The sequence below is a fragment of the Aythya ferina genome (assembly GCF_964211825.1).
Source record: "Aythya ferina genome assembly, chromosome: 9".
NCBI classification, from domain to species: Eukaryota; Metazoa; Chordata; class Aves; order Anseriformes; family Anatidae; genus Aythya; species Aythya ferina.
This window is the reverse complement of record NC_140305.1, coordinates 15,987,390-16,012,629: the sequence shown is the minus strand read 5'-3', so window position 1 is coordinate 16,012,629 and position 25,240 is coordinate 15,987,390. Positions and strand designations below refer to the sequence as shown.

The window sequence follows — 25,240 nt, the reverse complement described above, 5'->3', positions numbered from 1 at the left end:
CACAGTTCAAATGTGTTTGCCCATCTTCCAGTAAAGAGATTTATTAAATCTCAAAGTGGTTCAATAAAATACAAATGTGGAGACTTTTCTATTCTAGAAATGTTATACAAATTGCTATTTAACAAATGTTTACATTTGGTCATTTGATTGTCTCGTCTTTTATCCATTCTCTCCTGTGTTGTTTATGCTTATGTGTACATGCCTGTGTGTGTATTTCGTGCACCTAATGTATAAATTGATGGCAGATGTCTTGAACTTTTTACATCAAAGTTTTATTCCAGGATTTGTTTTGACTTCTTTAGTACATTTTTGAAACACCATTTTACTGAATGTTTTCTTAGAAGATGTAACATTTTTTAAAGTCCTTAATTTGAATATTTATTTTTTCTTTTATCTACATTATCTGAAATAAATTGTACATAAAATTCCAGAAGGTAGCATAGTATCTTTGAACCAATGTAGACTTTCTGAAAGACAACTTACTGTTGCAGGAATATTTGGCATGGAGGGAGAAGAGAAGAAATCTAAGCTTCACAGAAATGCCGAATAGTTAAGAAATCAGCATTGCATTGCAGAGATTTTGAAGTGATCAGGGAGGATTATGATGGCATTATTCTAAACTGCAGATTGTTACAGAATTGAATACTTTATGCCTTAGAAACTGTTTTGCTACTCTTACTTTGAAGGCTACATTGCAGAAGTCATCTTACGTTACTGACAAAGTTGAGCTGATTAACTGTTCTGTACCACTTTGTGTAGAGTATCCAAAACACCCTATTTAAATACCTGCATGGTTAAGTTGTGAAAAATTGCTGATACTTAAGAAATTCTGATATTATTTAGTTGAGATCAAATCCTGAAACCTTTGTCAATATTTTATAGCAATGTTGGTTGGATTTTAATTATTTTATTTATTTAGATGTAAGTGTTTATTTAAAATTGAATATTTTTAAAATCTAGCTACATGTTTTTATTTTGTTCTTCATGGATTTGCAAGGTGCATGGTTGTGTTAGTTGTATCCAGTCCCAGCTAGCTAGCAGGAGATCTTGATAATATTTCCGTTTTGTTTGAACTGACCCATTCATACCTGTTTCTCATCTGTCTTTGTCATGCCCTTTGGTTTAAATTTGTTCTCCTTACACCCCCAATTTTTTCCTTTCCTTTTTATTATAAACTCATGGCAGAGCCTGCTTGGTGAACTCATTCTGTTACAACAACAAATCCAGCAGCACGAAGAGGAAGCACGCAGAGCCGCTGGCCAATATAACACGGGCTCGTACCAGCAGAAGCGAAAGGTGATGGCTTAAGGGACAATATGTACTGTGTTCTCACTAATTGAATACTTCAGCCTCCTGCATATGAAATTAAAAAAAAAAAAAAAATCTAACTTCTAATTAGATCACGGGCCCAAATAATTATTATAGACAACTTCGGTACATGTGTATAGTCCTCTTTCAGTTTAACCAAATTGCTACTCAAGCAGAGTGTTAAAAGCAGAACAAATATTTTGTATCATTTCGAATGCTCTCTACCCTTATAAAACTGTTCCTTAAAGTTGATATATTAAAAAGTGCATTTAAGGAAAGTATGTGAATAAACATCCAGTTTACTTAACTCTGATGTTACTTGCTGACTATAGCTATATCTTTTCAGAGTATAGCTATATGTAGGCAATACGTCTCTGGGAAAATTTTTTTCCTGCTTATAACATTACAAATCTGAAAGTGACAGCAGCTCTTTAATTGCCTGTGCAGAATTGTTTCTAAATACTCCTGTTAAAAACTCCATGTGTTCATCAAACATATTGCTTGTCTATTGTCTCTCTTAAAACCTAGTTTATATTGATATACTGTGGTTGTTGAACATCCACAAGTGACTTGACTTTACTTCATTTATGAACTATTCACTGTTATAGAGCTGAGGCGAATTGGAAATACTTCCTAATTTGGGATATTTTAGTAGTCTATTCTGTTATAGCCTACAATTCTTAACCACATTTCTTTACTGTCTGCTTCAGTGCCCCCCAAAATATTTAATTCCTCATATCTTTGAACATACAGCTTTGGAATTGAGCACTGGATACAGTACTTACTCTTCTGTATATTTGAAGATACTTCCCACAGAAAGAATAACACAGTAAATGGGAATTAAACTTTTAAGCAGTTGCATAGCTGCAGTTTTCATGACTTGCAGCCTTTTAACAGAGGAGATCAGTTAAATCAATTAGTTCTCTGAAATTATACTAGCATTTTAAATTTAAGTATTTTACTTTTTTATCAGTATTATTATTTTTCTATTTTAGATTTGCAACCACTGGCCACCCTAAACTTAATCTTCCTTTAGTTAAAAAACAAAACAAAACAAAACAAAACACAACTTTCCTCAAATTTCATTTTTGAAATTTATTTAGCTAATATTATCTCTGGATTTAATATAACTGATGTGTTCCATTGTCAGTTGTTTATCTAGACACTGTATAACAATACAATGGAAATGCAATTATATGAAATTAGGTTTTATCTCAAAGGGTGTCCTACAAAAGTTGGAGGGATTTTTTTTCATCCTCACATTTATTCCCTTCCAAATGAGTATTTAGTAGAAGAGGAGAGATGTCTTCAGTGGTCTAAATGCTCTCTATTTGTTCACTTCCTCTTTTTTTTAGTAAGGGTAACTCCTTCAGCCTCTGACAGATTGTGTACTGTTTATTCGGACCACTGGAGTATAGAATAGTAGCTTGAAGTTTATGATGAAGTATATGAAGATGTAAAAGCAATACAGTGTTTGATATATAAAAATGTATTGGCACAATAAAGGGAATTGGGGAAAAAATGAGCTTGATATTACATTTGTTTCTGATGGAAATTCTACCTTGTTAGCACTTTCTTGCAACTAATTCTACAATTCCCAAGCTGTGAAATAGCTGTAAGGGCTATCCCTGTAAGTGTTATCCTGTCCTCCAAGGCAGGTACTTCTTTGTGGGTTTTGAGTGTTGGAAATCTAACTGCCCTTGCATATAAAAAAAAACAAATCTTAATTTAGCATTCAGGTGTGGTGTTTGGTATACATGCCTAATGACAAGGAATGTCTCTTTTTGTCACACTAATCTTTTTGCTTGAAGTTGAAAGATGTGGTAAAACATTTTCTTTAATATATTGACAAGAGGTTGTAAATTAGATTCATCTATCCAAATTCATCTTAGGAAGAAGAAATTGTTACTCTCATTGAAATATGTCATTGCATGTTATTTTGATGGGGCATAAACTAACCTTGTTTATTTTTTTAATTTAATTGGCTCTGCTTGCTTGCCTGCTAGAGAAAATTACTGTTTCATTTCCATTCTTTGAAGTTCTGTTGCTTGATTTACTTGCACATTTTCCATTTTAATTTAACTACTCGATGTTAAATCTACTTCAGTTATGAGATAATTCTTACTATTATTCAACTTATAATCAGGAGAGGGCATTAAGAACAGAAATGTAATTGCTTCCTATTGTTTTTTGTCAGTCTTTTGATAAATATTTAGCAGTGTAATTGATTATTCTTGTATAGCTGTGATGTGCATGCTTTCTGTGTTTTGTATAGGTATTGGTATTTTCATTTATAACACTGCAAATCATTGCAGTTCTTCTGTTGATGATCAATTTAGAATTATTTATAGTCTAGTTAGAGAATACATAGAGTTTCGAAGGTACTGAATTTTCAGAGGCACATATTTATTTTATACAACATGTGACAAAAGTTGCTGGAAAGCAATCACTGTGCAAAGTGAGCAGTAATAAAAGAATAAAATGTAAGCTTCTGCTAATCTTAGTAAATAGGTATCTGCATTTTTGTGTGCAGGAATCTATGATTAAAAATGGCCCTACAGTTTTCTTCTGTTATAAGTCTTTATGGTGGCACTGCGGAAAGAAGGAGGCATCTTGATATCCAAACGTGGATGAACTGGATTAAACAGAAATTTATGTGTTTAAATATATATATATATATAGAGAGAGAGAGAGAGAGAAATAGAGGTATTTTAACACTAAAGTTTTTATCATTGTTTTTAAAGTAAATAGAAATCCCAGATTAGTCACGTCTGACTGTTAATACTTCAGAATGTTATGGTAGTTTTAACTTTCATTGGCAAATTAAAAAATACTTAGCAATATTAGTAAACACTTTACTGTGAGGGTGACGGAGCTCTGGAAGAGGTTGCCCAGAGAGGCTGTGGAGTTTGCTACTCTGGAGATACTAAAAGGATTCCATCCTGGATGCCATCCTGTGCAGTGTGCTCCAGGTGGCCCTGCTTGGCAGGGGGGTTGGACTAGGTGATCTCCAGCGGTCCCTTCCAATCTCAACCACTCTGTAATTCTGTGATTAAGAATTATATGTTGAAAATACTGTACATAGTAATTGCAGCTAAACATTCAAAGGACACCTGAACCAAAAGCTGAAATAACAAACAGTTCTAGAATGATGTATGTTTTTAACATGACTTACTTAATTGTCCTTCACAGAATTATCATCAAGTGCTAGGTAATTCTTTGCTTCACATCTTGCAAAGTGTAGCTGAGTGCAATATTTTTGTTTACTGTGTTTAACATAAGTATACTGCACATAAAAGACATTGTTCATGTGGTTAGAAATAATCCACTTGTAAGTATGCTCTTCAAAGATGCATCAAGGCCCCTGAAATACTTTCAGAAAGAGCTTGTTTAAGAGCAGAGAGTGGGAAGATGCTAGCTGCTTTGAAAATCTGTACCAAATGGTGCACCTTGGCTTTCCTATTTTCTTGCTTTTTCCTGATACCCTACGCTATTCCCTTTGCCCTTCTGTTATTATTTTCCCTTTAATGTCTCTTAGGTGTTTGAGGTGTGTGTATATGTAAAGAAACATTTACATACACTGTGCCGTAGCTGCAGGCATCAAATTGTGTGTGCTAAGCTTCCCTTTCTGATGCACTCTTGCTATCACTTAACTAACCAGCAGAAAAGTAAAGGAAGTTAATTTGCAATACTTCCCCTTTGCTGCTTATGAATAAGAAAACAATTGGATGTTGATGGAAATATCAGCTTGATAGCTTCCTGTAAAGTGCATGTGTGATCCGGTGTATTATAGGTTTAATACCTTAATGATGTCAATATGAATAACTGAGATTTATTTTTTAATCTGTAACAACTAGAGTGAAATTATAGTAACTAAATTGATTTGTGTTTTCTAAATGACAGATGTCCTCTGCATGTTAATCACTCTTTCTGATGTAAAGTTGTAAATGTTACAAGCTTTATTTAAATATTAAGGCTTTACCTAATTCATTCTTTCAGTGTGAAAGGATGTTTCGATGATCATTTTTTCTAAATTACATCAGTCAACCACTAAGTTTCATGTTGCTTGTAAAGATTTACACAATATGGATTTGTATTGCACGGTTCATGCTTTTGTCTGTGTTATTAAAAATGGATTTGTTTGAACAACTATTACATCTTCTTGATGAACCGATTTTAAAAGTATCTGACTAAAAATGTCTGTATTGCATTTATGACTTGAACTTCGAAATGTTTTGTATTCTAATAACCTAATTTTTCCAGTTTTTAAAGTAATTTAAATAAATCTAAAACTACCTTTCAAGACTATGAGAACTATATTTTATGAAGTTGAACATGAATGTTTAGGATTATAATTCTGAAAAACAAATCTGAAATAAAAATCCCCTGGAAGTTTCAGAAATGGTGAACACTCACCTTTCTGTAACAAGCAGGTGTTTTAGTGACTGTATCTTATTAAGTACATGCTAATTCAGGACATAAGCATAAGAGATCCTGGGAGTTTGACCACATAATTGTATTTAGGCTAGTGACCAGAAAACCGAACACCGTACAAAGTTTTGTTCTTCCCCTAAGCCCACTTTCCTACTACGAAGTCTTGAAGGGTTTTTGAGTTTGCATGCGCTGGAGTTTAGACCTTTTCATGTGATTCTCCTGTTGCAGATGTAACTTTTCCATCAGCGTTAAATTTTTAAATGCAAATTGAAGAATCTTAGTTGCTTTAAAATGCACGTAAAATCAATCTTATGTGAAATGAAGTTTGTGATTTGTGATTTGGTTACTTGCAATGGATTAACTAAACAATGTGTTAGTAGCCATGATTATTTTTCTTCATAGGTTTCTGACAAAGAGAAGATTGATCAACTTCAGGAAGAACTTCTACGCACTCAGGTAACTTTCTGAGTTACTGATGTCTTAAGTAATTATTTGTGTGCAGCAGTTTCGGATTTACTAGATTAATATATGTCTGAAATTTAAGGTATTAGGTAAAAATTAAGAACTGGAAGATTAAAAACCACACTTCAGTATACAGGGTTAACCATGTTGGCCCAGACTACAGGTTAATATAATCTGTTCTTTCTTTGACAGGGCTGACTGAATGTAAGAAGGGAGTGTAGGAGTAGGGGAAATGCATAATCATAATGTCCTAGAATACCTTCCTTGTTTCAATGCTATAGATTCCTGAAATGTGGAATTTGCCTGAAGTGCTGTTTCATTACAAGTGATATTTATTTTTAACTTTTGTTTTTCATAGGTAAAATTTTGCTAAACTGTACTATTTCTGTAATTATAACACTGCATTTGTACCACTGTTTTCTAGCTCAAATACCAACGAATGCTGGAGCGACTAGAGAAAGAGAACAAAGAATTAAGAAAATTGGTACTGCAAAGAGATGACAAAGGAATTCATCAGAGGAAATTAAAGGTACTTACATGTTAACCATTAGTATAGAAATACAATGTGTTTTCTGTAATGATATTCTAAGTTTTATCTGTTAATCCATATATGAACTTTTAACATTTGTTATAACATTTCTGTGCTTTTTTTTGACATGTGAAGGCTTTTATATACCAGATTTTTTGAACTATATGACTTTTGGAAAATGGGTTCAGTTGAAGAGCAGAAAGATTATCAGTTCTAAATAACTTATCTGAATGGAAAATACAATTTGTGGGATATTTTTTATTTTTTGTGTAGCTTCACTATATTTGCTAGTAAATATGCTTCCAATTTTTCTTACACATAATCTGGTACCTCCATGCTTTGTAATGAGCATTATTGAATTTGGTAGGAATTCAGTAACAGAGTCAGGAAACATCTTTTAATGGTCCTGTATAAATCCATAGAGATTTAACAAGGTATGGTTTTTGCTTTTGATCGATACGGGTCTTCATCTTTCCTCTGGAAACCTGAAGACAATAAATTTTTATTTTTACAGAACAAAGTTGATAGTTCAATACCTTTCTTAATGCTTACTGTTCAACAAGCTGAAAACTTAAATCTAGTTGTTTAATGGAAGAAATTCAGTTCAGCTTTGTACTCGGAAGCTTTCGTGAAGCCTGATCCTTGTTGCTCTCTTGTACTGTATGTAAGAGCCCTAATTTTCCTTTTTCATCCAAGATACATCTGCAGCTGTAGTATGTTTATCCAAAGAAGGTAAGGGGTGACTTTATGTGGTATTGTATTTCATAAACCAAATCTGTGCTGCAGTATAGATAGTTTAGGGTTCTGTCTGTTATTCTTTGAGGAGAGAATAAACACGCTTTTACAGATTAATTTATATTATGTACAGACGAAATCCAATATTTGTTCTGTTAGTTATCTGAGTGTGTTCTTTTAGCTTTTGTTTTATTTTTGTAGAAATCTTTGATTGATATGTATTCTGAAGTACTTGACATCCTGTCTGATTATGATGCCAGCTATAACACTCAAGATCACCTACCTCGAGTAAGTCAATAAAAAATCAGTTGTCTTTTTTTCTTTAATTTAGAGACCAATCTTACATTTACTGGATAGAACACTAGATTATTCTGGAATATAATGAAAGGTTAGAGTTACACTGGTTTTTTGGAACTCTGGGGTTTTGCATAAATACATATTGTCCATTTTAAGTGTTGAAGTTTGAGAGTAACCAATGCAATATGTTAAGTCTGCCTTGACTTATGGATAAAACCGTGTCTGATATTGCTGCTGTGCTCAACCTTTTATTTTAAACAGTCTCATTCAGTGTACCCCAACCTGCTCAGCTTTGTGTTTTTTTTGTTTTGTTTTGTTTTGTTTGTTTGTTTGTTTAAAAAAAAAAAAGTTGTTTTTAGGGTGTGTATCAGCAGAGAGCTGAGAAGGGAAAGGTGCCCCAGCTAATTCCCCAAATTCCCCACCATAGTGCTTCTGTTGGAGAGGGGGAGGTTGCCTCATCTGACTGATGGTGTAGTGGAGAGATGGGAATGCTTCCTGCTTGTGCAGCCTCCTCTGGCATTGTTAGTTTCTATAATGAACTGATAAGATGGGATGTGACAGTAAGTCAAGGCAGTTTCAAGGCAGAAACAGCATATACCAAATGACTGATTTCGAGCCTTTCACCTGACTGAAAGGGCTATGCACAAGCAGAGACGCACTGGCTTCCATGAGAACATCATGCACTTTTTCCTGATGGCCTGGTAGATTAGGTCCATAGGCTTCTGTATGTACTGTGCTGTCTGAAGCAAAATTCAAAGTTTTTGCTTGAGTAAAAGTTAGCATTTTTTCAAGAATTCTATATTGAAACAAATGTTTTTGTTGTCAAACATAATACAGCCAGCATTGGTATGGATTAACATAGATATAGTCAGCTTTTGTCTAAGCTTTTGAAATGTTCTTCTGAAAGCCAATGGTTGTTTAAACTTTCTCTTAAGGTGGTAGTTGTTGGAGATCAAAGTGCAGGAAAAACCAGTGTGTTAGAAATGATTGCTCAAGCCCGTATATTCCCTCGAGGGTCTGGGGAGATGATGACACGTTCCCCTGTTAAGGTAAGAAATGTCATAATCTCTTCATCAGTATTTACTGTATTGTACTATCTCCAATTAAGCCATTAGTTGAAGCATATGTGAACATTCATTTATAAAATGGCCTCTATCTAAGCAGGTGAGTTGTTAGTTAATGAGAAAACTTTGTCAGGCCAATATGGGATCTTTACATGTATATACTACCAGAGTAGTAGTAGTTCTTACTGTAAGTACTCCTGTATTTACTGTATAAGTAGTTCTGTGCTGAGTAAGTGTTACATACTTATGTCCGCCTGCAGTGGGAAGTCTATAAATGTTATGTACTTTGGATGTTTCTCCATGTTAGTTTTACCATGCTTTCTCAAGTAAGGCTTTTACCATTCAGGTAACCCTTAGCGAAGGTCCCCACCATGTGGCTTTATTCAAAGACAGCTCTCGGGAGTTTGACCTGACTAAGGAAGAGGATGTAAGTATAAAAAGAGGTGACTGGAAGTTAATGTGATTTTTCATTAATTCTCTGAAAATTTTGTATCTTACGTTAGCCCCTGTTTCTTTAGAGTGAAGTGTGTTGACTGGGGAAAAGCATTATATTAGGTGTTACATTATCTCTTAATAGGATTTTTGACTAGTACTTAGATGGGTAGAACGATTTAGGAGGAGACATTCTGGGGACCATACAAGGGTCGTCAGGTAATCTGCAGTTTAATGTCCTATTTACCAAACTAGTTATTCAACATGCATGTTTTTCAGATGCGTATGAGACATACTTTTTCATGTTTATAAACAGATTTTGAACAATCCCTAAGTAAAGTTTCTTTTTATGTTTGTCATTTTTATTCTGTCATGGTTGGGGGAGATATTATGTCTGATATTTTGCTTTTTATTGAAACAGCTTGCGGCTTTGAGAAATGAAATAGAAATCAGAATGAGAAATAGTGTGAAGGAAGGGTGCACTGTTAGCACTGAGGTAAGGCTTGTACAGGTATTTGCTACTAAATGTTTGACATGTATATCTTCTGTAAGTATTCTTCAAATAACAGACTACAGCAAATCCAATCTGTATATACTTAATGCTTTGTCCTACACAAAGTGTGTTTGAACTGTTAAAATCAGTTTATATCACAAATATGTGCATATAAAATTGGACCTCCTATTTAAAATTGCAGACTTGCTGGCTTAAAGTGTGTGTAAATATGTACTTAATACACAATAAACATACAAAGTAGCTCTGTGTATGTATAAATATTTCATTTCTATTTTACTTCACAGACTATATCCTTAAGTGTGAAAGGTCCTGGTTTGCAGAGAATGGTATTGGTTGATTTACCTGGAGTCATTAGTGTAAGTATGCAGTTTTTAAAAAAAATCTTTAAGATCTGCAAGTAATGTTATTACTGAGAACATTAACTGTTTTAATGTTTGTTTTTTCCTTTTTTATATCTTTCCGTTTTCTTCTTTCCTTTAAATGTATATCTCTGTATAAAAGACTGTGACATCAGGTATGGCTCCGGATACAAAGGAAACTATCTTCAGCATCAGCAAGGCCTACATGCAGAATCCTAATGCCATCATCCTTTGTATTCAAGGTAACAAGAATCTAGATGGATATCCAAGTGTCAATTTTTTGTTTTGTTTGTTTGTTTTTTTAATTCTAATTCTTACGTTCCTTTTGGAAAATTCCTGATTTTATATATTTATTTCCATGCAAGGAATTTATGCAGTGTACAAAGCAGCATGTTATGAAATGGCTCTCTGTAAATTCAGGCATCTTTTCTGTCTGTGACGGCAGAAGCTTTGATAAGATTTTTATCATTAAAAAGAAAACGGTGATAGTAATCAAATCCAAGATTTCTACAAAAGTGCTTTTGGAGGTAGCAGATGGTGAAAGAGATTAATCTTTGAACAAGCTGGCAAATAGTGTAACCTTTAGTTTTGGTGGGAACTTATACTAGTACAATTAAGTGAAATTTTTATGATACTGGGAACAAAGCAAGTTTTCAGTGTGTGTAACCAAAAGTTAAATACATGTGTAATTTTACTGTTTTACAGTTGTAATGTGAAACTTATTTGATGCCTACCATATCTTCAGTACTGTGAGTCACCTTATATAGTCCCTAAAATACAACTGTTTGTTTTAGATGGATCAGTGGATGCAGAACGCAGTATTGTCACAGACCTAGTCAGCCAAATGGATCCCCAAGGAAAAAGGACGATTTTTGTGCTGACTAAAGTTGATCTTGCTGAGAAAAATGTGGCTAGCCCAAGCAGGGTGAGTTGAAACCTTTTTTTTTTTTTTTTTTCATATTATGATGGCTAAAGTCACACACAGAAAAATGTTTGGGACTGTCAAAAATATTGGACCTCTGTTATCTTTCTTGGAAGTTTTTGAGTGCTTATTTCTCCATTCGATATGATTTTTTTGGAGTGGTTTCTGTTTTAATCTCTCTTAGGCTTTGCTTTTGGTGGTCAGTGACATGACTTTAGTCAAGTTACAGCTTTGCTACAGCATGCTTTTGTAGTGATTACTTTAATGTAAGTGACCTCAGGAAGTGGAACCTGCTGAGAAGGCTTTAGGGTATTCTCAGATGGTCTTTTTCACTTTATTTCATGATTTGTGATGTTATGCCTTATTTGTTTTATGCCGCCTTATTTTATTTTTTTTTCTTTTAAATATCAGTAGAACTTACAGTCCCTTGACAAACTGCTGCTTAGAGTAATCTATGCTTACATACGTATGCAGCTGGCTGTAAAACTGCACTGAAGGAAAGAATATCTCTATGCAAAATTCACCATGTGTTTTTATCCTTTATCTTCATAGATCCAGCAGATAATTGAAGGCAAACTCTTCCCAATGAAAGCTTTGGGTTATTTTGCAGTTGTTACTGGAAAAGGTAAAGAGAGCTCTGGCTCTGCTTATTTTCTCTTTAATAGCAGAGAAAACTGTCTAAATAGAACTGTTGCAGCACTCTTTTCTTTCTCCAGGAAACAGCAGTGAAAGCATTGAATCTATTAAAGAGTATGAAGAGGAATTTTTTCAAAATTCCAAGTTGTTGAAGTATGTTGAAATTTATTCCTTTTACTAAAATGGGCCTGTGCTGGTAGATGCTAGCATTAGATTTTCTTGTTGAACATGTTACGAAGATTGCAGTGCAGAAGTGCTATTTGAGATGAATTCTGCTTAAATTAAGCACCTTGTTGAGGTGACAAAGCTAGTCTTGTTACCTAATACTCACTGTCAGTGAGCAGAAAGAAAGAGATGAGAGAGAGGATGAGAGAAAAAAGCAAAGCTTTCTTCTTGTGAAGAGAAAATGGGGTCCAGGAAGCATGGGTGTGCATGGAATAGTTTCCTATAGCTGTCTGTCTTTACAGGACATCTATGCTGAAAGCACACCAGGTAACAACAAAGAACTTAAGTCTTGCTGTGTCAGACTGCTTTTGGAAAATGGTGAGAGAGTCTGTGGAGCAGCAAGCAGATGCTTTTAAAGGTAAACATCGACTTCAAAAGACAAAGTGAAATAGCAACTTGTTACAACTGTTCTTCCACAAGCACATAATGGTGTTTTGCCGTTGTGCTTGGACAATTGTTTTGTATGATGACAACTTCTCATGAAATGATAACTGCTTCATTTAATATTTACAAAAGCACAATAAAAATAATTCATGCTGTAAAGGACTTGCTATAAAACCCGGAGGAGTCAATAATTATGAAGAAAACAAATTGAAGGTTTCTGGGGGCAAAGCACAATTCTTTCGCTACCTTCAAATGTTGTTTGAAATAGCATTCTAAGTACAGATACCATCTGATCAGTCAGATCTGCACAGGGTCAGTGCAGAGTTGTAAGTTGAATGGGACTCTTGATACCCTTTCCACTTTGTGATGTGTAAATCCTGCAATATGTAGACACAATGTATGAGCACAGATGGTGAAAAAAAATCATTCATTTATAGATGCTCTTGAAGTATTTGGAAGGTTTGTCATAAGCAATATTTGTTGCAATTTTAGTAACTTCTAAACTTTTAAAATAGTCATGAAGTGCCTGTAGACAATTTAAAAAGTTAAGGCCTGTTTTCTGATTTCTCTTTGCAGCCACACGTTTCAATCTTGAGACCGAATGGAAGAACAATTACCCCCGGTTGCGAGAGCTTGACAGGGTAAATTACACTGCTGGTTTAATTTGTTTGCTACAAAGTGCTTTGAAGACTGGGGGATAAAATTCATGCCCTTTAATCTCATTTGTAAAGGTTTCTTAAAATTAGCATAAATTACCAACACTTTAAAATGTAAGGACAGTGTAAACTATTCTAGGGGAAGGAAACAGTGAGTTCTCCCATAGCACACTTCAAAGTTGTAGTAATTTAATGCTTAACAAGTCCTTCACTTATCTAGTATACAGTTAATTGACCTAAACTGCCCACAGGAATACATCTGTTTCTTTGTGATCATGATTAATAGAACTGACAAAGAGACGTTACATTCCGTGCTCTTTCCAACAGACAGAGTAACAAAACAATTATGATCCCATTCTCTAATTCTTTTATAGAGACCCTGAATATTCAAATGCCATGCCTGGCCAGAGGCATGCAAGAGATGGGTGGGAAGATGCATGGTAAACCAGGGTAGCTTATGACAAGCACATACATTGTCCAGAACATGATCAGAAGGTACCATTTTAGGCTTAAAGGCCCAAAGAAAAAGTTTTTTGTTACTCTTTACATAAAAATGTGGTCAAACTGTACTTAAAATAAAATCGTATTTCCTGTTTTTCCTTTTGCATAGAATGAACTATTTGAAAAGGCGAAGAATGAGATTCTTGATGAAGTCATAAGTTTGACTCAGGTTACACCAAAGCACTGGTATGATAGCTTTTCTGCTTTTTGGTTGACTAACAGAATTTACTGTTAAAATATAAAGGGTTTACTAATAAAATTATCTGATATAGTTAGGAAACTGTTTTTCTTAGGACAATGTATTATTATTTCTTTTCTCGGTGTAGAAGTATCCAGATTCACAAATACCTGTAGAATCCATTGACAAAAATTATATAATGCCAGTTAATGCTTTGTTTTGCTGTTTCAATATACAGTATAATTAACAATAGATATTTTTATGATTCTCTTGAAATATCTATTGAGATGAAAGGGAATGGTCATGTTGAAGATGTTCATTTGAAGTCAGTAATTCCGTTTAGCTTCCTGTTTTGGGCTTACCAGCGTGCATGTCAAAATAATACATAGCGCCTTGTCGAGGGGAAGAAATGATTTGTGTCCCTGTGAATTGGAGACTTCTAAGTTGAAAGATGATATAATTCTTGTCTGTAAAAACAGCTGTCTCATTGGTAGACAAAACAAAGTACCACCTTTCTATGCTACCCTACTTCTCTGTAAGGCACACTTAGGTATGAGAAAGAGAGAACTTACCCTAAGTATTTTAAGTGTAGCATCACTTCATAGTAAAGTCACTCTACATGCAGTCTTAGAGGAGAATGGCCAATGAAAAGGATTACTTTGACAGCCTGTTTCATAACAGGCAATTACAAAGTTTCCTTTAATGCCTTTGCCTTCAGTGACCTGAATTGAACTGGCACTTGGTTATTGATTAATAACCAAGGTAATATGTCTGGCACTTAATGTCATTAAATAAGTCCAGGCATGCAATTATGATCAGAGAAGAGTGGTGTAAGCACTGTATTAGTCTGGATTCCTCTTCTAGTCCAAATATAATGCAGTTTTGCCATTTTGGTATTTGCTGCTATTTTCTATGTAATAGGTGCTAAAGTTCATTTTATGTTGTGGATTGGGTAGGTTGAACTTCTCAACTTGATTCATTATTTATCAAATCTGGGATGTTTGTTGGCATGTCCCCTCCCCACCCCCCAAAAAAAAGTTCAGAATACAACAGAAACAAACCCCACGTGCTTTGTTATGGGAGTGTGGACTTCTAAGTCAAATCATTTCAATGCTTTACGGTCTGACCCGTTAACATTCCCCCACCTGCCATGCATATGGACACACACAGTTTGCATGGTTATACTGTTAGAGTTAAAATGTGCAAGAAACCCTTATTGTGCAGTAGGAGCCAAAAGTCTTGTTGAAGTGAACTTCTGAAGCTGTCTTTTCTACCAGAAACATTGTGTAGCTCCGTCCGTAATTCCAGCTGGGTTTGGGTTGAAGTTGTGCGCTGGCGTTAAGGAGTGTTTCCTGTGGTCTGTAGTCCTTTGTCAGTGTTTCTGCAAAATTGAATGCACACCATTTAGACGGTTTTGTTTTGGAAGCCATTATAGATATTATAACTTTCTATTTTAGGGAAGAGATTCTTCAGAAGACATTATGGGAGAGGGTATCTACACACGTGATTGAGAATATCTACCTTCCAGCAGCACAGACCATGAACTCAGGGACATTTAACACAACTGTGGACATCAAACTGAAGCAGTGGACTGACAAGCAACTGCCTAATAAAGCAGTAGAGGTTAGAATTTAAGTGGATTAAGATATTTCAGCTCTGTAAATAAAGCTGTGCTTCATTTTCATTTTACAATGCCTTTTATTTAAAATTAAAAAATATATATCTGTGTAAAGTTTGTTAAAATGCAAGCGTAGGTCCAGAGAAGTAAACTGATGGTTTGAAAGTCTATTTGCAGTTCTTACCAGCTTACATGTCAGAGAAGGCTAGCACAGTCTTGATGTCAAGAAGAACGTACAGCATGAACATCATATTTTGTTCTTCTGACAAATTTCTCTGTTAAAACAGAAGAAAAAAAAAGCTTAAACAGCTCCTTCGAACTAGGTATGTTCATATTTTATAGGTGTATGCAAGTTTAACAGAATTCAACTTGCAACATAATGAAGTAAACTTCAGTGTTGACCTTGTAGTAATGGATAAGACAGCAAAGGAAAAGTCAGTGACTTATGATTGTACTTTGCTTTCAGAATGTATGCAAATTGTTGTAGGAACTATAGTAAATGTTCCTTCACAGGTTGGTGCATGGTATAGTGGTCTGCTTCAGTAGGTGTTGTCTTCTGACTTTCTAGGTTGCATGGGAGACATTGCAAGAAGAATTTTCCCGTTTCATGACAGAACCCAAAGGAAAAGAGCATGATGATATCTTTGATAAACTGAAACAAGCTGTCAAAGAAGAAAGTATTAAGCGACATAAATGGAATGAGAGAGCAGAGGATAGTCTGGTATAATGTAGTGGGTTTTTCATACTATTGCTAAGTGCTGTTGAAATCATTTGACTTAAGTTGCATGTTCAGTATTTTTGTATTCTTTAAATGTGAGAATTGTTCAGTATTACAGTATTAGCTTATTTGCTCTGTTAAGTATAGCCACATAAAACAACAAAATTTTACTGCTATTTTTATAGATTCCACAATCTAGTGGGACTTCATGTTGTCTGTTGCATTTTTTTTATTTTTTTTTTTTAACATTACTTATGCTAGGCTATACCAAAGGGTCAAATTAAAGGCACAAGAAAATATTTTTGTTAGTGCTTGGAAAACTGCCTTTTGGATAAATCATGTGTGTCCAGTAAATGCTGTTGTTGTGGACATCAAAAGGTGAAGAGGATATCAGAATTAGTTCTGTGTTGCTATATTGCTTTTTTGTGGTTTTATGGGGTTTTTGGCTTTTTGTTTTGTTTTACTAAATCCTGAATAAATTACTTATTTTATGCTAAAAAGATGTTCTGTATTGCAGCGAGTGATCCAGCACAATGCCTTAGAAGATCGGTCGATATCGGATAAACAGCAGTGGGATGCAGCTATTCACTTCATGGAAGAGACGCTCCAAAGTCGCCTCAAAGACAGTGAGTTGTGCGATGTATTCTAGTCGTGTTCTTCTTAATCTGGGCCAATTTTCTCATCACTGCAGTTGTGCTCATACAAAATCTTGCGCTGAGATAGTAGAGACAGTTTAAAGTTGCGCTGATAGTGATGCAAATACTGGTCAAAATGCAGCCTGAATAAGCTAGTAGTGTTCTTCCTTTTGTAACAAATAAGGCAACCAGTAGATAAATGATAGAGAGATAGAGAATCAAAAAATGGCACAGAAATATATAAAATGGTTGGTCCAATTATGGTTATCAAGTATAATTAATTTTGATGCAAGTTGCAACAAGATTTGAAACTCATCACTTGGAACATGGAAGCTGTAAAGAAGGCTGTCTTAGTGGAGAGATGGCACGTTTCTTATATATTTCCTTGAAATATCTACCAGTGCCCATTGGCAGTCATTTTAAAATACTAATTAAAAAAAAATACCTGACTCGTGGCACAAAATATCCATTCTTCATCTCGAGTCTATTTTTAGAACTGTAAATTTGGCTGTTTGCATATATTTCATGTGATAATATCATGTTTCTTTTCTTTAGCTGAATCTGTTATTGAAGATATGGTGGGTCCAGACTGGAAAAAAAGGTGGATGTATTGGATAGGCCGCACCAAAGAACAGGTAAAAAGAAGAGGGACAGGGGAAGAATATAAAGAAAAAAAAAAAAGTAAAGGTAAAAAATAGAAAAAAAAAAAAAAAAAAAAGATCCTTACATTTAGAAAACTTTGATTGTTACTAGGTCAGTTTTCAAAAATACCAACCCTCTTCACAGAATTTAAGATTTCAAAAACACTCTTAGGTTTAAATACTTTGCGATTGTTCTTGCTTTTAATTAAGTTTTAATTATTACAACATCTAGATTTCTATATATTTGTTTCATCTTAAGATAGATACTGGTTTGTAAACTGTCTTCTTCAGTTGAATTACATCTGTACTATTATACTATTGACCTGGATTTTATTCTTTCAGTAAAGATAAATTGATGAAAAGAGGGTGGAAGTCACTTTTAAGCAGAAGTCTTGTGCAGTTTTCTATTGTGCTCCATTCGGATTTCATTGATATGTGATAGCATTATCACTGGTGTTGTCACAGTTGTATGTTCTGATTGACTGTTTTCATCATAACCTCTCTTCTCATTTACTCTTTTGGAATTTGCTTCTTTTGAATTTAAATAGCACCTTCCTTTCAGTGCCCAGTGATGATGGGCTTTTTATGTTACTTTTTCTAGATATTTCTCAAACTGAATCATACTTTAAAGAAGTAAGTAAAATTTAACAGAATACACTAGAAAGTAATTTGTTTCAGAGGAAGGAGTTTTACAGTCAACTGTGCAGCCAGGTCTGGGAGAAAGGCAGTCATTTCAGCCTAACTTACTTGAATTTAATGAACAACAACTTAAAGATATAGTCTGGTGAGCTAAAGACCATAAAGACTTTTTGCTAGCTGATAAGCAAAGCTGACAGTTTTCACTGGTGTCAGAAAGCCTATGGTCTGGTTTTTGTTCTGATTATTTTTTTCCTCCTCCAGTTAGTATCAAAATAAAATGGCACAAAATTTCTTGTAAATTTTTGGTTGTATGTCTACTGCAGGGGGCAGATACAGTTCAAAACTAAACAGGAGTTTGCAGAGCAGCAGAATCATGTAATTAAATATATGAATGTGAACCACACTAGCTGATACTCCTGAAGAGGAAAGAAGGCTAACAGCTTTGATTTTTTTTTTTCTAACCTTCCATTCCTCTCCTATACTTCTGTGCATAATGAACAGGAAAAAAAATAGAAAATTAGCCATTTAAAGTTACTTTGTATTAGATGTATGTACACAAATACACTTGGATCACATAAATGTAATAGTGTCAGAGGTATTTGACACTGGCTTATTAGGAGATTGTTTATTGAGGAGGTGATTATGATCTCCAAATCTATAATAATCAGTTCCAACTAATCATTCTTATCCTAGAATATTCGTAATGAAACAAAAAATGAACTTGAGAAGTTAATCAAATGCAATGAAGAACATGCAGCTTATCTGGCAAATGATGAAGTGACAACTGTCAGAAAGAATCTTGAAGCAAGAGGAATAACAGTGGACCCCTGTCTGGTAAGATGCCATTGTGATAAAACATATGGAAGCTCCCTATGAACATTTGGATGTTCTTTCTATATAGTATACAAAGGATTGTGTCTAAATACTGAGTTTGTAGTCCAGATGTTTGCAAATGGATTACTAATGACTGCTTGCACGCAATTCACACACTTCTGTTGGCTGTCAGACAAGTGCAGTACAACACTGTGGAATCTGTCAGTTCAGACTGAACTCAGAATCTGCTGAGCAGATTTTCTCACCAGCAGCACAGGCCTGAATTGTGACAAGGCTTGTTTAAAATTATTGTTCATATGTTATACAGTGGAATCAAGGCCCGTATGAGCAAGATATGATAAAAACATGTTGCACATTCCTAAGTTTTCATTGTGGTTGTATATACAGTTCATAATTACATCCAAGAGAGGGGAATTTTGTAAAAACACTTGCAAAATGCAGTTTTATTAGAGTGCCCTGAGGGAATGTAATGTGGGTTTAAAACGTTCTGTAAAATGATTTATCTTTTTGCAGTGTAAGGCTCTTAACTATAATTAGACCTTTTATCTAATTAAAGATTAATTTTTAACTACACGAAAATTCAAACAATAAGTAATAGATGTGGATGTTTTAACAGTGATTTTTTTCTGCAGTAACTTTAGCTACATCTTTGATATTCATGTGTGTGTTTATTCACAGTAGAAAAGTTATATAAATAACTGTTGCCTGTTTCTTATACAGCATTTATCATCTCTCAATTTTAAAGGTCAGCATAGTAATCCACATCTGCTGTATGAGTGCTAAGCAACTTTTTTTTTTTAACAGCCTTGCTTTCTAAGTGTGTTTAATTTTGAAGAACTAGAACATAAATATGGAGAAAATGAAGAAAATATATCCATTTTTGTTTATATAAGACCCATTAAATATTTCTCTGTGCTTTAATCTGGTTTAACTAGCAAATTAATTTGCATGACTCAAAAATGTATTCTCAATGTTAAGGTGAAGATTGCATCATGCCAAGAGCAGCATAATTTGTCATATTCTGTAGTATATAATTTAAAAATATATTTAAGTACTGTTTTTTTTTTTTGCTAGATAAAAGACACATGGCACCAAATTTATAGAAGATATTTCCTGAAGACTGCTTTGAACCACTGCAACCTTTGTCGAAGAGGTTTCTATTACTATCAACGGCATTTTGTGGACTCAGAGGTAAAATGTAGGACTGATACACATTAAAGTTTTGCTTAAAATTTTCAGTTAAGTTGAAAACTTCCCACAAATACTTTAAACTAGTATAAGATTTCTTTTGTATCCTTTATCTTAATGTAGCTGGTAATCTTGGATGTTTTCTGTGAGGCTTGTGATTTATTAAAATTCCACCCTGGTGGTAATTATATAAAATGACCACTAGAGGTCACATACGAACTCAGCATCTGCGAATTTGTCAATGTGTATTGCAAATACACTGTTAAAAGCAGTATTGTACAGCTATTGATATCTTGTTGGCATCCATTTTTCCCACTTTTACATTGATATTTGTTTTCTTTATTGGTACTAAATGATCAGTGAAAGCTTTAAGTAAAGGTGTTTTTTTATGAAATAAGCATGGTAAATAAGTGTTTAGAGTTGATGCTTGGAACCCCATGTGATCAACAGGGGAGAAAAGCAACTGGAGCTTACAACTGGCTGGTTGTAAATAATTATCTTTTCTGTTAAACGACTTTCCCATTTTCTAAAGCCAAACTTGTACAACAAATGACCGTATGCACAAAGTAACACAAAGAAAATAATATGCAGTTTTTTACTTCTGTATTTTAAATCAAAGAGAAATTACTGAAAGAGTGGAGCTCCTGACTTTATGTGGAGTTTTATTTTGCTTTTAAATGAGAAACAACTATCCTCATGGAGCCAGAAATCTTTACTGCTGCAGAAATATCTTTGTCTCTGAGAGACAACAGAATGAGATTGTAGGGTAGAAAGCTGCCACTCTGTGATGTCCAGCCACCTCTCCCCCCCCCCCTTTTTTTTTTTTGTCTTTTAAGGTGTCCTTAATGTGATATTAGTTCTCCTAGCAAGTGTAGAAACTGTCTCTTCTGTTGTTAATTAATACAGCCCTTGCTCCAACTCTGTCTTCAGAAGCATTTGGCAGACAGGGAGTTACAATATGGAATTCAGCTGTTGTCTTTCAGTGTGTTATGAACAAGTATGGTGTTTCAGTGAGTATTAGGTCATTCTCACAACCTTGCTTATAGGATGTGTAAACTTTCTTTATTATATCCCTTAATATGTCAGTTTCTGTTGAAAAATGAAATTAATAGATTGAAAAGAGATTTAATACACATACACTGTATTAAATAGGGCTGATATGTTTTTTAACATGTATATTTGTTTCTTTGTTACTTCCAGCAGTTATTCTGTGGGATTGTTATGTGAGATCAGGATGTGTATATGTAGGGCCTTGTAAGTGTAGGATATTTACTGGACATCAAGGGTCTGACAGTACGACTTCCTTCGTTTCAGCTCGAATGCAATGATATTGTCCTCTTCTGGCGAATTCAGCGAATGCTGGCAATTACAGCAAATACACTGAGGCAGCAGCTTACTAATACTGAAGGTAAGGCTCACAGTGAATTGAGGTGTTTGAATTAAAAAAAAAAAAAATTTTTTTTTTTTAGCATTCCTCTAGCTCTCTGTTCCTTTCATGCTCAGCATGACTGACTGGCTGATTTTTATGTCCTGGTTGGGTAATTAAAGAATGTAAAGTAACTAAAATTTGACATTTCATTTACGTTAAATTAGAGTGATTAATGATTTACATTAAATTAGAATGATTTAATGTAAATGGAATGTCAAATAATTAAGATACTTTCCAGTTTAAAGTATTTTCAGCTTATCTGATGCCAATTGTCTATTTTTCCAAGCAGAAAAAAAAATCAATAAATAGTGACTACATTTTTCTTTCTCAAGTCAATGATGCTATATATTTTAATTTTAAAATATTTGATATTTTTAAAAAAATGTAGCTGCAGAAGTGCTATTGCTCACCCCTCCTTTGTTTTTCCAACAGTAAGACGCTTGGAAAAGAATGTAAAGGAAGTGCTTGAAGATTTTGCTGAGGACAGTGAAAAAAAGGTTAAGCTCCTAACTGGCAAAAGGGTCCAGCTTGCAGAGGATCTCAGTAAGTACCTGTTTTATAGTCTTCGGGAAGTAGCTTGAATTGAAACAGATTCCGACCTCTGTCCCTATGAATGGGAAAGTAAGGTTAAGAACACCTAATGCTATGTGGCTCATTCACGTACCAGTGTTTTGTAAGTATTACAAATGGATTATTTTTTTTTAATATAGTCAGATCTTACTGATTTAAATGTGGACATGGGCAGTAAAATGTGATAGAAGAACATAATTTACACTAGATGTATACTCACTGATATAAATACATTGCACCAGTATATTGAGAAATATAGTTAAAACACAGTAATGTCATAAAGGGTGGGTGCTGTTTTTCTGGTACGATACGGTTAATCCACACCTCTGAGACCTACCTGTCTCTGGGTCATTCAGTCTTGACTATATAAGGAGGATTTGATCACACATACTTTTAATCATTGGGTGCCTCCCACAGATAATGCTGACGCATTTAACACAGATTAGTTGGAAATGCCTTTGACTTCCTGACCAGCTGTTTTTAGTCCTTGCATACAGAACCAAAACCTGTCAGCTTATTAAACTGAGATGACCATTATATTGAGAGACAAAACAAGGAAGAAAATCTAGCAGATTTAACCTTCTGGAAGGACTACAGTTAGTGTAGTGATTTGAGTCACTCAGAAGTGTTACGGAGTTCTGTTGTTAATATATTAAGTTCTTAAACAGTGAAAGGTTTGAAGGGGGCAATCGAGGCTGGGGTACTACTTGTGCTAGCTACCTTCACATCTATTGAGGTTTAGACGGACTTGTAGCTGCTGGGGCTTCCTCTTGCACATGCCTTGTTTCCTTGGCAGCATTCTGATATTATTCTGTGAGGCTTCCACTCAGACCCTCTCTGTACACTCAGACTGGCAGGGGAAAAAAAAAAATGTTATGCAAAAGGAGAAGAAAAAAGTTTGTGATAAGTAAAAATCCATGTGAATACATAAATATCTGTATTTGGAGATCGCAGATTGTTGTTATTGAAAACTCAATCAATTACAGTATTTGTCCTTTAGGTGTTGCTGTAATAGTTCAGAATTGTATGTAGGAGTTGTAGTGAATCTAGGACAAATGATCTATCTATTAGGCTGTTTGGTCTCTGCAATAGCTAGTGTGACTATCTAAGGTTTATTATAGGTCCACAACTCTCTCCACACACCCTGTATTGCTTTTGAAATCCTGTATCAGCCTTCTTGTAGCCATTCTTTTGGATGGAAAGTATTTTACAAAATAAGGTTTCCCCCTTGCCTTCCTGCCAATGTTGAGGTAAAACTAGTGGTGACCTGTACAGTGAAGCATAGATATTTAATGAGGTAGTGGTCTCCTTTTATTACTGAACACTGCTGTTTGCTTTCTGACAAATTGACTTGGAATTTTTGTGTTGTCAGTTTTACTTCTCACCAGCATCGGGAATAATGTTCAATTTCAAAGCAGTAATGGCTGGAGTTTTTATTTTATAAACTCAGACTAGACCTGTAGGAGCACACTGTGTGATTATAAACATAGGTATCCATGCTTTAGTATGCATGCTTCAACTTTGTAGTATGTATTTCATAAATTACCATCTAGCTAAAACACCATCATTGCACCAAATTTCTTTAGATTCAGGAGGTCACAGATCCCAGGCACATTTTTCTAATGAAATAATCATTATTCGGTGCAAAATGATGTATGATGACATGCTCTGTTTTATTGTTCCTATGGGAAGATTTTAAAACCACCACTGATTAGCTCTGTTAGTCAAATCAGCAATGTTCTCTCTACTTTCTGCATGCTTTTATTGCTAAGTGGTGATAATTTTTATGGACAAATGACAAGGAAAGGGGATTTCTGTGCCTTTCCCGTAGCGAATAGAGTGCTTGTCTGTGTTGCAATTTTTTATACTCCCGAGTCAGACTTTGATAGCATAATGCATTGAACTCTCAGGTGGCTTTACAAGTAATTTCATTCTTACAGCATTGAGTGGTGATCAGAACTCTGCTTAAGGAAAGAAAGTCCTCAGTCCCACAATGCACATTCATAAAGTATTTGTATTTTAATTAGGAATGGAAGGGATCTGCGGTGTCATAAAGTCTAGTCTCCCTCTGTTGTAGACAGCTGTGTTTATATAATCCATCTTCTTCATTTATTTTGAGCTCCATCTTTAAACTGGTTGACTTTTGGAGGCTTGCTATTCATACTGAAAACCTGTTCCAGTATATCATTCCTCTGATAGTTACAAATTGTCTTTTAATTTCCATTGTAAATTTGTTAATATGAGGCTCTGCTTGTTAATAGAGTTTCCTGTCAAATAGCTCTACAAACTCTATCTATAAATCTAACTTCTTTATGTAACTGAGGTTGGGATTCTTCTTTTTGATACTGATGATATGGCAATCCTGCCTTACTTTTGTCTGTCAGCTTTTTCATGTTGAAGCACTGAAAGTGTTTTACTGTTCATTCAAGATACTGTTTGATGGCAAACTGTTTATTACATGGCAACCCAATCTCATAATGAGAGCTCACATAAGTCTCAGAACTTACTTCAGCAGGTTTTGTCTATATTCTGCATCCTGGAATTGTATTTCAACCTCAGTGAATTTTCCTTGACAGCCTTTAGGTCCTGAGTCTTGCTGCCTTTCTGTGTTTATTTCAAACAGTTTCTGACAAATTACACGTTTTGTAATGTACTGAAGGTTTTCTTCTAATAGAGGCCTTTATCTGTTATGGGCTCCTCCCCAGGAGTATCATTTTGATACTAGTGCCAGTGAATGAATACTAAGTTTATGGAAATAAAGAAGCCCTAGGACAGGAGACATCTGGAAGAAGGGGTTATAAAATATAAAAAGAGGCAGAGCAGAAGGTGAATAGCTGAATTGGGAAAAAGTGACTTTAAAAACTTTTCAATTCCTCCATTCTTAGAGATTAATAGCTTTTGAAAGAGGCCTGCAGTGGGTGTACCCCAGAGTCTTGCCCCTAGCAGTGAGCAGGTATGGGTACCTAAGGAAAAGCGTAAGAACAGGTTAAACATACAGCAGTGCTTCTCTAGTGTGGTCTTTCACCAATCTGTGGTTCCAAGATTCCTAATCCTGAGGTAATATCTTTGTGATTAATAGCCCTTCATGATTTTTCCCCCTGTGAATTTCTGTAATTGCTTTTTGAACTCATGTAAACTTTGGCATCTGCAACATCCTGTGGCAATTAGTTCCAGAGTTTAACTACACATTGTGTGAAAAAGTACTTCCTTTTGTTTGTTTCTGAGCCACCTGCCAGTTTCATTTGGTTTTCCTTAGTCCTTGCACTGTGAAAAACATTCAGTAATCTTTCTCCCTTCATTTTTTGTGCCTCTTATGACTTCACAGATGCTTA

General features: G+C 34.7%; 1 protein-coding gene across 4 annotated transcripts in view; it reads left to right on the top strand.

Moving 5' to 3' along the window:
* OPA1 (OPA1 mitochondrial dynamin like GTPase) overlaps nt 1–25,240 on the top strand; it is a 52,668-nt gene that overhangs the window by 11,514 nt on the left and 15,914 nt on the right. For 2 of the 4 annotated variants that reach the window (XM_084529203.1, XM_084529202.1), the window contains 23 exons: nt 1,186–1,296; nt 6,145–6,198; nt 6,629–6,733; nt 7,670–7,756; nt 8,701–8,814; nt 9,176–9,256; nt 9,683–9,757; nt 10,060–10,131; nt 10,277–10,376; nt 10,929–11,059; nt 11,609–11,681; nt 11,773–11,845; nt 12,160–12,275; nt 12,878–12,942; nt 13,568–13,644; nt 15,094–15,259; nt 15,823–15,975; nt 16,490–16,598; nt 17,163–17,242; nt 18,581–18,721; nt 19,796–19,912; nt 21,224–21,317; nt 21,771–21,881. In XM_084529203.1, the coding sequence (XP_084385329.1) occupies nt 1,186–1,296; nt 6,145–6,198; nt 6,629–6,733; nt 7,670–7,756; nt 8,701–8,814; nt 9,176–9,256; nt 9,683–9,757; nt 10,060–10,131; nt 10,277–10,376; nt 10,929–11,059; nt 11,609–11,681; nt 11,773–11,845; nt 12,160–12,275; nt 12,878–12,942; nt 13,568–13,644; nt 15,094–15,259; nt 15,823–15,975; nt 16,490–16,598; nt 17,163–17,242; nt 18,581–18,721; nt 19,796–19,912; nt 21,224–21,317; nt 21,771–21,881 (2,305 nt within the window). The remainder of the gene's footprint in view (nt 1–1,185; nt 1,297–6,144; nt 6,199–6,628; nt 6,734–7,669; nt 7,757–8,700; nt 8,815–9,175; nt 9,257–9,682; nt 9,758–10,059; nt 10,132–10,276; nt 10,377–10,928; nt 11,060–11,608; nt 11,682–11,772; nt 11,846–12,159; nt 12,276–12,877; nt 12,943–13,567; nt 13,645–15,093; nt 15,260–15,822; nt 15,976–16,489; nt 16,599–17,162; nt 17,243–18,580; nt 18,722–19,795; nt 19,913–21,223; nt 21,318–21,770; nt 21,882–25,240) is intronic. The other 2 variants (XM_084529204.1, XM_084529205.1) reach the window with 1 other exon arrangement.